This window comes from Cherax quadricarinatus, chromosome 38 (genome assembly GCF_038502225.1).
Source record: "Cherax quadricarinatus isolate ZL_2023a chromosome 38, ASM3850222v1, whole genome shotgun sequence".
NCBI classification, from domain to species: Eukaryota; Metazoa; Arthropoda; class Malacostraca; order Decapoda; family Parastacidae; genus Cherax; species Cherax quadricarinatus.
In genome coordinates, this window is record NC_091329.1 from 346,009 (window position 1) to 359,141 (window position 13,133).

General features: G+C 38.8%; 1 protein-coding gene across 4 annotated transcripts in view; it reads right to left on the reverse strand.

Moving 5' to 3' along the window:
- LOC128692929 (transcriptional regulator ATRX homolog) overlaps positions 1-13,133 on the reverse strand; it is a 51,828-nt gene that overhangs the window by 37,164 nt on the left and 1,531 nt on the right. For 3 of the 4 annotated variants that reach the window (XM_053782279.2, XM_053782281.2, XM_053782278.2), the window contains exon 2: positions 7,785-8,118. In XM_053782279.2, coding sequence (XP_053638254.2) covers positions 7,785-7,821 — 37 coding nt within the window. In that variant the 5' untranslated portion in view covers positions 7,822-8,118. The remainder of the gene's footprint in view (positions 1-7,784; positions 8,119-13,133) is intronic. The other variant, XM_053782280.2, reaches the window with a different exon arrangement.

Genomic DNA, 13,133 nt, shown 5'->3' on the forward strand with positions numbered 1-13,133 from the left:
ACAAATAGCTGATGGTACGGAATATCAGTGTGTAGAAGAAGGGCACTTTCATTAAAGGTCCCATCAGGAAAAGGATCTGAAGAATACAATAAATTATAGCCTGAGATGGGAGAGATAACAGCAGAGTGTAATTTTGGTTCCTGTAAGCAAACACCAACAGGGGAAAACTGGGAGAGTAACATCTGAAGCTCACCCCGATTACCCCTGAGGCCGCGTATATTTCACTGTAAATAGGCCATGATTGGCAATGATAAAGATACCTGAAATCCGCAGGTAAGGGTTCCTACGGACTAGAGGGGTTAGAAAAGTCCACATGCGGAGGCAGTGGAAAACGTTCAAGCAGCGAAGGAACGGTGCGCTGTGAAGAAAGGAGTTGCGCAGATGGAGTAGAGGAGAGAGAAGGAGCAGAGGGTGGATCAGTGTCCATTGATGGTTTTGTCTCTGCAATATATTCAGAGATTGCTTCAAGTGTTTCAGAATTCAGAGACGTCGTATGGGAGACAATATTGGAAATGGTAGGGGGAGGATGAGTAAAGATTGGAACTGTAATGGACTGTACCAAGGTAGGGGGGGACGGAAGGGTGGAGGGAACTGGAGAAGCGTGGAAGGGGACAGAAGAGGCAGAAACCTGGGAGGTGGCCGAAGAGGAAGAAACTTGGGAGGGAACAGGGGAGGAAGGTACAGTACGAGGAGGAGGGTGAACCTCTACACTTGTAACAGAGCCAGTGAGAGGGGGAGAACCAGGTACAGAGACAGGGAAGGGAAAATGAGGAGGTGGAAGATGGGTAGTAGGTGTTAACGGACCTTTTTTTGACTTTTGAGAAGTAGAGGGACGATTGGGAGGAGGTGTCATACGAGATCTCGTCGCTACTGAGGCTTGTGAGAGAGAACACGAAGAAGCAAGATCAGACTGAGACGTTGAAGTAGGGACGTCTGAGCCGAGGACAGCAAAAGAATTAGCTACAGGAGTGACTATGGGAGAGGTAACCACAGAGGTGGGTGCAGAAGATGGGATACCAGAAGTGGGGGGACGTTTTGAAACACGGGAATAACAAAACACGAGGTAGTCTCCCTTGGAGGCGGAAATGAGAAACTGCCATGGCATAAAGGAGACCTTCTGCCTCTTTGAGGTAACGGATTTCCCGCTCGTTTAAGTAGACTTGACAACGGCGAGAGTACGAAGGGTGAGCCTCATGAAAATTAAGGCAAGAGGGAGTTCGATTGCAATACGTATGTATTAGAATGGTCATCGGCACCACAGACTGGGCATTCAGCGATAGATCTGCAATATTTCGCTGGATGGCCAAATCGCCAGCAATTTCTACACTGTTGCGGTGTAGGGATCACCTTTCGAACTTGTAACCGATGTCCTGCTACATAAACTGAGGATGGGAGTTCACGGCTGTCAAAAGTTAAATGAGCCACATTGCTAGGGTATCGTCTCTGCCCGCGGGCAGGAAGAACGTAAGTGTCTACCTTGAGGATTGGGAGATCTTGGAGATCCAGCTGTTCAAGAATGTCAGTGCCACATGTCTGGAAATTTTGTTGAACTATGGTATGGGGCAGAATGATGGTACCACTACAAGAATTGAGGAAATGATGCTTTTCAATAGTTACAGGAACAGTATCGATATGGGAAAGACGAGAAAGCTCATGAGCCTGGGTAGCATTCTGTACGGTGACGATGCGCGTACCGCTCTTAAGAGCATGAAAAGAAATATCTTTACCAACATGGCGTAGGAGTGCCTTGCCAATACTATGGTCAGAAAGATAGGCAGTAGAGGAAGTTGGTCGTAAAGTGAAGAATTTAGTCCACTGTGCAGTCTGAAACTGAGCGTGGAAAGGTAGTGAAAGACGTGTCGATCTTTTCTGAGAAGAACGAGAAGGTGGAGAAGTATCATCAGCAGTAATTGTCGTTGTCATTTAGGCGTGGGACCAGAGTTGGTCCGACGTGGAACGGGCCGGCGATTCGAAAATTGCCGCAATGTAGAGGGAGAGGCCGGAAGCATAGTCAGAGGAGAGCGAAGGTCAGATAAATCGAAGGAGTCAGTCGAGGCCTCAGTACCTGAAGCGGGTGAGGAAACAGCACCGGCAAGAGGTACAGAGGCATGAGGAGTGTCCGAAGAGTGGTCCAAAGACGAGGCGGGGTCAGAACGGGGTGCGGTATCAAGAAGGGGCCCGGGGGTAGCAGGTTCATGGACTAGGGCTGCCATGGTTAGGTTACGTCTTTCTTTTTGTTTTTAAGAAAAAAAAGAAAGAAGAAAAGAAAATAAAAATAAAAAAAAAGAATAAAAAAAGGGGGGACCAGGGAGGGATAGTTCCTAGGAGGAATGAAAGGGCCAGAAATCTCCCTCCGCTCCCAAGAGGACCTCAGCACCGCAAGTAGCGCAGATGCAGCATGGAACCCGTGCCATACCCTACCCATCATGCCAGTAAACCGGCAATCCGGGATAGCAACCTCACATCTGCCGAGCTACCTCGGTGGACAAAAGAGAGGGCGGCCAGAAATCCGCCACAAAGCATACCTCCTTCGGCCACCACCCCCGGAATCCGAAAGGTGGCTTCCAGAGATACACCCATCGCCCGAGAGACACCCAAAGCCACCCTCTGGGATACCGGAGAGGGATCAGGACATCCCCAGGCAATCCAGATTCCACGGCAAACTACGCCACCACCAAGAACCTCAACGGAATGGGATGGACCCCGGTACCCTTTCCCCTACCTAGGAACTAGCGTGCCTGTGGGAAAAAAAAAAATAAGGAAGGGCAAAAGGGAGGGGTGGGGAGGAGGAAAGGAAAAAGACGAGGATGGGATAGGGAACGGGGGATTGGGGGGTAATTAGGTTCGGTCTGAGGAAGTAGACCGACAGGTCTAATTCCTGAGACCAAGAGCCTCTTCACCACGCCAAGGAGCCCCCCTTGAAGAGGTGTTAGCTGACTAGTGTGGGTGTTATCCTAGGAAACTGACCTAATTTTCTTGAAATACTCTGCATAAAAAGTGGCTTTCTATATAGTAGTATGTTACTGATGTCAGCTATGTCTGCATACCTTGTACATGTCCGTGTAGTAAATAAAGATATTATTATTATTATTATTATTATATTATTTTCTCAGTTGTTTGTTGGGTTATCTTATTCAAACTTGGGCAATGTATGATAGAAAAATACTTCTTAATGTGCACCAAAAATGAAAGAAATCAGGCCATAAATAGCGGAGTTCACTTCTCAGCCATTAGTGGCCGCTTAGCGGTATATTTTTGTATGTTTTTTTATGGTTATATTCTCATTTTTTCGGTCTCATTTGATAGAATGAAAGATACATTACAGAAATAGATATGATTTTGATTGCTTTCATGACAAAAAGTACCTTGAAATTGCGCTCACAGTAGCGAAAATGTTCTATTATTTAGCGAAGCTCAAGAGTAAACAAATGACATCACCGTCCAATACCTGTCCGCCTGCCAGTCCAAATTCCAATACGCAGTCAAGAATGGGTTGACATTATTTATACAATTATTACAATAATGCAGCAGTCTGCATACCAGTAAATCTATTATTTTTTTGTGAATAAAAATTCCAAATGGTAAGCAAGAGGGGCCTGTAGCCGTGACTAATTAACAGAGAAAATGTTATTTTAGTGCCAGGAATGTCTGCATTGTTTATTCTGGACCTTATTTTGAAATTGGCATCTGTTGAAATTTGTGTGAAATCAGCCAAATTGTCAATTTCTGACCACTTTATTGGGTAGCTGAAATAAGTGAATGGGTGGTTTCTTGTACTCAGTTGACAGACTAGAAGTAAATAAGTTTATTCAGGTATACACAAATACAGTTACACAGATCATCATACATAGCAGTGTATGTATAGAGAACCTAGGATAACCCAGAAAAGTCAGACAAAGTGACTTATTTCCAGTACCTGGCTTGGGCTTGCCATATATGATTTTTGGTAAATGTTTTTTTTTCTTTCAGTTGTTTGTTGGGCTATCTCACTGAAACTTGGGCAATGTATGATGGAAAGATGCTTCTTAACTACAACAAAAATAAAAAAGACGGACAATAAATAAGGGAGTTCACTTCTCAGCTATCAGCTGCCTCTTTGCAGTATATTTTCCCATGTTTTTTATGGTTGTATTCTCATTTTTTTAGACATTTGATAGAATGGAAGATATATTACAGAAATAGACATGATTTTGATTGCTTTCATGACGAAAAGTACCTTGAAATTGAGCTCAAAGTAGCGGAAATGTTCGATTTTTGCCGATTTTCAATGGACTTTGTGTAAGTCAAGTTGGTTAATTTTATTAAGTGTATTCTAACCTAACCACTCTGTAATTCGGCACACTACAGGTCCCAATGATGCCAGATTTGTGATGGAAGACCTGTACTACTACTATCACTACTACCACTACTACTATCACTACTACTACTACCACTATCACTACCACTACTACTACCACTACTACTACTACTACTACTACTACTACTACCACCACTACTACTACCACCACTACTACTACTTATATACTCCCATGTGTCCAAAACATTGCTGGGACATATAAATACTTTGTATATATTCTAAGACAATAGTAAATGGCCAAGGCAGGTGCAAATGTCCACCTGTCAGTGTGTTTGTGACAATTTGAGTACAATTTCAGTACCTAATACTAGTGTCAGAACAAAGATTGGTTATGAAATGACAAGAATTACTATAAATGTAATTATCAGAACATAAAAATTATATAAAATAATATGAAAAAGAGAAAAAAGGTATATCAGCAGCACTTCTGCAAGCGGCAGGACTGGAGGCTGCCGTCAGGTGAGCATCCAGTGCCAACTTCTCAGCTTCATATCTCTGTACTAACCCTAATTTTTTTTTCTTTATCCTATAACACTTAGAAAAATGTGCTCTTTATTTCCATAAAAAAAAAAAAGATTTTTGTATTTTTCAAAATACTTGGGGCACTGGGGTAGTGAATGTACATATACGTTTGGACCGTTTACGGGTTAAGGACTTGTGGAGAGAGAGAAAAAAAAAAAAAAAAAAAAAAGAGGCTAGACAGAAGTTAGAACTGGAGCTGATGTAAACAGAATCATTTGCAGGGGGTGATACAATATACATGGATGAGAAATCTAGAAACCTGGAACAATGAATTAAAGAGCACAAGTATGCATGCAGCCACGGCAATCGCAGCTATGTATATGTGATATATCATAGCACACAAAGGCATCAAATGGGATGAAGCTAGTCTGTTAACCCTTTGACTGTTTCAGGCCCCTCTCTGAAACTGTCATTCTATGTCGCTCAATTTTTGAAAAAAAAAAAATTATTTTTTCTTATGAAATGATAGAGAATCTTTTCCCGATGGTAATGACACCAAAAGTTCGAAATTTGGTCGAAAACTCATGGAATTATGCTCCCGCGAAGTTAGCGGTCTCGGCGACATATGCGTATCGGCGATTTCGCCGACTTTGAGCCCAATTTTCAGCCAATTCCATTGTTCCAGTTGACCAAACTCATAGCTATTTCTTTAGAACTCCATTTTATCTATCAGCTGAGTACAAGAAACCTCCCATTTACTAATTTGGACTACCCAATATGGTGGTCAGAAATTGGCAATTTGGCCAATTTCACGCAAAATAAAAAAGATGCCAATTTCAAAATAGGGTCCAGAATAAACAAGGTAGACATTCGTGGCACTAAAATAACATATGCTCTGTTCATTAGTCACATCTCTAGGCCCCTCTTATATTATTATTGCTTTCTATTTTGATTTTTTATTCATACAAAAAAATACAAAATTTACTGTTATGCAGACGACTGCATTATTGTAAAAATGGTATAAATAATATCAGTGCACTAGTGAAAGAATATTAGACTCCCCAGTTGACGTGTATTGGACGTGTGGTGTGATTTATGTACTCTTGAACATTGGTAAAAATCGAACATTTCCGCTACTTTGAGCTCAGTTTCAAGGTCGTTTTCATCGTAAAAGTAATGAAAATCATCTCTATTTCTGTAACATGTTTTCCATTTTATCACCTAAGACCATGAAAACGCGAATACAACGATAAATACTATACGAAAATACACCTCAAAATCGGCGTTTTATTCCAAAAAAGCGATCAGAGTTTTTTTTTTCTCATTACGCAATGTGTGCTGCAGGATTTTTTTTATGTGGTGCACACTGACCACACAGACCCATTCTCTCACATGTGGGCCTACCAGCTTTCTCCCACTTGATTTGAAGCCACTAGAATTATTGAGTATATATACGTCAGAAACATTGGCTCGTAAGACGTATTTATACGTCGAAAACAGTCAAAGGGTTAATAAAAAAGAGGACAACCTAAGAGGTGCTAAAACACAGCCATGCTAGCAATGTTTAATACAACTGTGCAAAAACTCAGGGGACCTAGCTCCCTTGCAGTGCTCCCCTTTCTTTGTATTTGACTGGCTCCACCTCCTTAATTCCCCACTACTACCACTACTACTACTACCACTACTACTACTACCACAACTACCACTACCACCACTACCACTACCACTACTACCACCACTACCTCTCCCTGCCTATATATAGCCGTCCTGCTCCACTTCTGGTTAGTGTTACTTTGTTAATGGTCCAAGTCGGACCGAAACGTCATCGTAAGCTCCTCTCTTCTATGTGCAGGTTATTTGTGTATGATTCAGTATCTCTTGTGTACTTGCAAAGATGATTTTACCTTAACAGTCAGGTGAGAATGTAGTCGATCCATTAATTAAGCCCTGATTTCAGTTAACTCTACATAGGATTGGTAAAACCTAAGCAGGCAAAACATTTCCAAAATATAAATGGCCTAAATGTTGCATATGTTTCTTTACCCCACAAAATATACCTGATGACATTCTAAAAATTAATAGGCTCATATCACGATAAAATATATTGTTTAAAAAATAGTGATTTTATGTGGTTCTACTTCTTTGTTGTTACTCAAACACTGAGACAAATCACCCCAACAAAACCAAATAAATAATGTTTCCCAAAATGAGAACCCTGGGGATACAATTGCCCAATTTACTAAAACTCCATTCTATAATCACACATAAAATGCATGTTCATAAAATAAGGATGTCATGTTTAAGGGCAATGTGTAATGGGAATATTATGCAGAGAATTTAGAACACAGAAATTGTAAGGCAGTGTGAGCTCATCAAAGAGATGAGGTGATATGGGCATTAAGAGAGGATGGAGCAGACTAGAATGACTAAAATGGTGTACAAATCAGGGGTGGCAAGGAGAGGTAGTGGCCCTCCCAGGAAAGACTGAAGGGAAGAGATAAAGAAGGCTTTGAGTGCTTAGGATGTGAGTATACAGTAGGCTTGCATGAGCATGTTAAACTGGAAGAGGTGGATGTAAGTGTTTTTTATGGCTTGACACACTGATGGTGTGAGCAAGGTAACATTTACAATGGTATTTAGGGATAACTGGATTTGATTACTAGAAGTGGAAAGGGCAGTGCCTACATTCTGAAGGAGTGGGAATATTACAAATTGGAAAATTATTTGAAGTGTAATGTCCACTTATTTTTGGCAAGATGGCTATTGAATGACTGATGGGAGATGGATGGTCTTAAGAAAATATGCATGGCAAATTTCGAGCCAATGTGTAAGGTAACCCTATATTAGATCTTCATTAAAAAATATGGAAAATCAACAAACATTTAATTTAAATTTAATACTATAAGCAAAATGAAACTTCTATCATAAACAGATTATGATTAACTAATGAGAACTTAATACATACAGTACTGGCTTAGCTGGTCATTTAAACTGCTATCCATTTTAAAGTTGCTGCAGTGCTGAAGTTCCAACAAAGTGCAGGCGAAAGCCCAACAGGTGCGTTAACATATTTCAGCTTTCTTGCTCTGCTTTTTCCTACCACAGGACTTAGATTCAGATGAATTTTTCTTCAAAGATTTTTTTTATTTTTTCTTCTGAAAGCAATGAAATCCATGATTCATAATGACAGTTTAAGTCTGTCTGTTTCTATGTTGATGTTTGTAGTAGTACTCTTCACATACTACTAGATTTTTCTAGTTAACAGCTAAAGAATTTTTGTTTCCATATTACAACTGCCCCTGAAAATTTATTTAAGGATTAGATAAAATTTTGTCAAAATAAAACCCTATCCTAATCATAAATGAGAAAAGTACACAATAATAATAATAAAAATGCATTTCATTTCCAGGACAGAACCCCACCAACATTACACTCTCACCTCAATATATGCATAAAATATCAATATCCATAACAGGCAACACACTTCTATTGTGGAAATCATTATTTTATTGACAGACACAACACAACAAAGAAAACAAACAAAAATCAGGCAAAAATAAATAAAATAAAAAAGACAATGATGACAATGCAATGAATGATTCAGCAGTGGCAAGTGGCTGGGTTTTTTTGGCAAAGCATTATTAACAACACCAACTCATATGCACCCAGACCACCCCACTATGTTTCATCACTTCCTCCATTATTATTATTATTCTAGGTTAGGTTTGACTATGTTAGGTTACATTAGGCTGGGTTAAGTGATGAAAGATGGTAGGGCAGTCTAGGTGCGAATGGGTCAATGTAGTTTATGGCGAGATTGTGACCAGTGACCCAACCACTCTTGCTCTTCATGGTACTCTGCCTTGACAAAAAAACTGAAAGATAGACTGCAAATCACCCAGAACAAAATCGTAAGATTCATCCTGGGGCTGGGACCAAGAGAACATGTAGGCCAGGATGAATTACAGCAGTTGGATATGCTGAATGTTGAAGACAGAGTAAAACAACTGAAGCTAAATCATGTTTATAAAATTGCTCACAAACAGTGTCCAGAATATCTTGCTGTCAATTTTGTCAAGGTTGGGAACCAAAGCAATCATAGTACTAGGGGGAGAGAGCACAACTTTGTAATACCCACAGTCATTGGCCAGGCGTCAAACACCTTTTATTGTACAGCAATAAAGGAATGGAACAGACTACCCGCACATGTCAAAGCCAGTCATAGCATGAACCAGTTCAAGAAGAGTGCCAAAAGGTGTCTGATGAATGTAGCTACAGAAAGGGAGGGGAATGATTTTCTATTTTTTAGCTAACATATGTGTAAATTTTACCTTATTCCTAGTAATGACCCTCGTATTGTAGATAGTCTTAATGACCCTCGTGTAGTAGATAGTCTTTTTAGTATGATAATAAGATGTTATCTTCATTGTAGAATAATAAGAAAATATTATAACCTTTATATTATAATAATAAGGTAAAAGGACCCCAATGGAAATAAGTCACTCAATCTGACTTTTTTGGGTTATCCTAGGTTCTCTACACATATGCTACTATGTATGATAATTCTATGTAACTGTATTTGTGTATACCTGAATAAACTTACTTACTTACCACTCACCAGCACCGAATTGCTGTTCTAAGTCAAAGTCTATTTCCATATCACTGTGCATAAAAAGCCCACAATAATCTGAAAGTCCTTGGGATGCACAGCATTTCTGTTATTGTTAGGTACCTAACAACCTGTCGGTATTTTATACCATTTTAATGTTCATTTCTGGTATTATTATTATTATTAAAATGGTTATTTTTATGCATATGGTTATAAAGAACGCTTTGGGCAGCCTCAAAGTAACTTATAATTACTGGATGAATAATTGTTTACAAAAATATAAAAGTTTACAATCTTTGACATTAACAGTTTTGCTTCTTATGACACTGGAATATTTGGCAAAGCAATTTTTATTTTTTTTTTTGTAAAGCATTGTTACTGTATAACATTTGTAATGGTGGTTATTACAAATGTTGGCTGAATACAAATGCATATGTTAATCCATATTTCAGTATTACTGCACAAGACATAAAACAAATAGATACAGGTCTGCCATCACAAATCTGGCATCATTGGGACCTGTAGTGTGCCGGATTACAGAGTGGTCAGGTTAGAAGACATTTAATAAAATTAACCAACTTGACTTACACAAGAAAGTTCAATGAACATCAGCAATAATCAAACATTTCTGCTACTTTGAGCTCAATTTCAAGGTACTTTTTGTCGTGAAACCAATCAAAATCATAACTATTTCTGTATATCTTCCATTCTATCAAATGAGACCATAAAAACATACAAAAATATACTGCAAAGAGGCAGCTAATGGCTGAGAAGTGAACTCAGTTATTTATGGTCCAATTTCTTTCATTTTTGGTGTACGTTAAGAAACATCTTTCCATCATACATTGCCCAAGTTTCAATAGGATAGCCCAACAAACAACCGAGAGAAAAAAATAATTATAATAATATTTTTATTTACTACAAGCACTTGTACATGGTATACAGGCCTAGCTGACATCAACGACATACTACTACACATATAGAAAGCCCCTTGTTATGCTAAGCATTTCAGGCAAATTAGGTCAGTGTCCCAAGATAAGACCCACACCAGTCCAGGAGGCCTGGTCATAGACCGGGCCGCGGGGGCGTTGACCCCCGGAACTCTCTCCAGGTAAACTCCAGGTAAACTAACACCAGGGTACCTATTTACTGATGGGTGAACATAGACAACAGGTGTAAAGAAACACTCCCAATGTTGATACTTTGGCTGGAATCAAATATTTACCAAAAATCATATATGGCAAGCCCAAGCCAGGTACAGTACTAGAAATAAGCCACTGACTTTTTTGGGTTATCCTAGGTTCTCTACGCATATGCTGCTATGTATGATAATCTATGTAGAGTAAACAGCTTTTTTGTTTCAGTTTTATGATGCAGTACAAGTGTATATCACAGTTAGCCATGTGCTATACTCCGTTTTCTCTAATATAAGCCCCAAGACAGGGATAGAAGAATGGTACAGTACAGTAGGGCCCCACTTATACAGCGGGTTAGGTTCCAGGCTATCGCCGGAAAGCAGAATGCCATTTTTTCCATTTATAAATGCATATAAATGCCAGACAACAAGTTTACACTTACTTATATTCAGTTATATTGTTAGTAATAGAACTAGGCATTAAAAACACAAAAAGTAAAATGCATACACAGTACATTCATTACTTATCTCAGAGTACATGTATTTGTAATCTTAATGTAGGGAGAGAGGTGAGTAGTATGTACTTATTTGTAGGAAGTCAGGTGTAGGTAGCCCTGGCTCCCCATCTCATACTTAATATGCAATATTTAAAACAGCCCAGAGAGTTAAAATACACATACAGTACACTCACTATTTACCTTAAAATATGTGTAGTCTTAATGTAGGAAGAGAGGTGAATAGTATTTATTTGTAGGAAGTCAGTGTAGGTAGCCAGTAGGTGTAGCCCACCACGAGTAGAGAGACTTAGTGATTTTAATGTGTACCTGCACACCAGCACAGTGTATAAGTATATTTAAGTACAGGTACACATAATTATAATTATCAGAGTACACATAAAATATGCAATAACTTTAAAACACTTGAAATTTTGGAAAGTTTCCAGACATAATAATGTGGTCATGAAGAATGTAAACAAACCGGGTGGGGCATGCCGTATTTAAAAAGACTGCTTGCCGTATAGCAAATTTTGGTCATAATTTGATGTCACTGTATTAGCGGAACGCCGTAAAGCGGGACCCTACTGTACTTGTATCCCATATCCTCTTCATACCTCTGTCAAACCGCTTGGTAATAAGTTATTATTAATTCTGGAGTATTTAACATGTTTTTATGTTATTTATATTGTTTATTATGTCATATTAGATCAATTGTGATAGGCAAATAGGCCGTAGTGTTGATACTATTAGCGTAATAATAAAGCACACTATTCCCCTGCAACCCGAGACTGCTTCGAAGCTTCAAAGCCACCTTATCTTTTATGTACACAATGTACTGTGTATGTGCTTTACACAACGAGAAACATTTCTTTTATTCGTTGGAACCATGGCTAGGGCTAAAACGTAAGGAGGTTATGACAGTAAATGGAGAAAAAGAAATTTGAGTGACTTATGCAGCAAGTAGCACCACCAAACAGTACATGCAGGTTGGTATGGCGACCCTGGAAATTTGAAATTATGCTAGCCGAAATAAGTACTGAATAACTGATGGAACTGGATGTCTGATTGCCAGATTTGTGATGGCAGACCTGTACAAGTTATAGGTTAATTCATAAAAAATCACAATAAGAAAATACAATTATCTAGTTTAGCAGGGTAAGTGGTACTAGATACTTAAATTACAAAATATAATGAGATAGTATATGCCTATCTAACAACATAAGAGAGTTGAAATAATGCTGAAACAAGAAAAGATAGGATTGCTTGAAAACAGCAGGTTTCAGGATTTGTTTATCATAGTACATATTACTGTCAGAATCACATTAACACTAGCTTTGAAGTGGTTGGCAGAAAGGAACCTCTGGAATCTTCAGGCAGAGTTCCAGATTTTAGAGCCTTTTATGCATACTAAGTTTTTAAACAAGTCAAGTCTAACACACAGAATATCAGAGAGATTTTAGTTTTGTATTGTGTCTACGAGTTCTGTTGCAGCTATCAAGGAAAAGTTTCAGATCTGGGTTCATATTTGAATTGACTATCCTCTATATATAGTATGCACTGTAGTATGAGTGAATATTATGTATGGAATAATGAGTAAGTTTAAACTTTGGAAGAGTTATTATTTGCTTCAGGTGATTTGCTACAGTAGATCCTCAGGCACAAGTACCATTGGTGAGGCAAGGATAGATATAGTAGTACAAAGTAAGTAGTGTTCGTGGTACACAGTAACATATCTTAGAGAGGATGCCTACTGTTTTGAAGACCCTATATGCTGGATGCAGTGAACTTCAAAAGTGCTGTCAAGGTATAAACCTAAGAATTTTCCCTTTATTTTATTTTGTGTGAGAATTATTAACCATTACATTTAGTTGGACATTTGCAGCTCTGTTCCCAATCATCATATAGAAAATTTTGTAAAAAGCGTGAGTTTATTGGAAGTCATCCATGCAGATATCTTTATGATCTCAATGGTGTTATTGGGAGAATTCAGATTTGAATGGGAGATGACAGAAGTTGTCATCTGCAAACAAAACAGGTTTAAGTAATTGAGATGCATTGTGAAGGTCATTGATG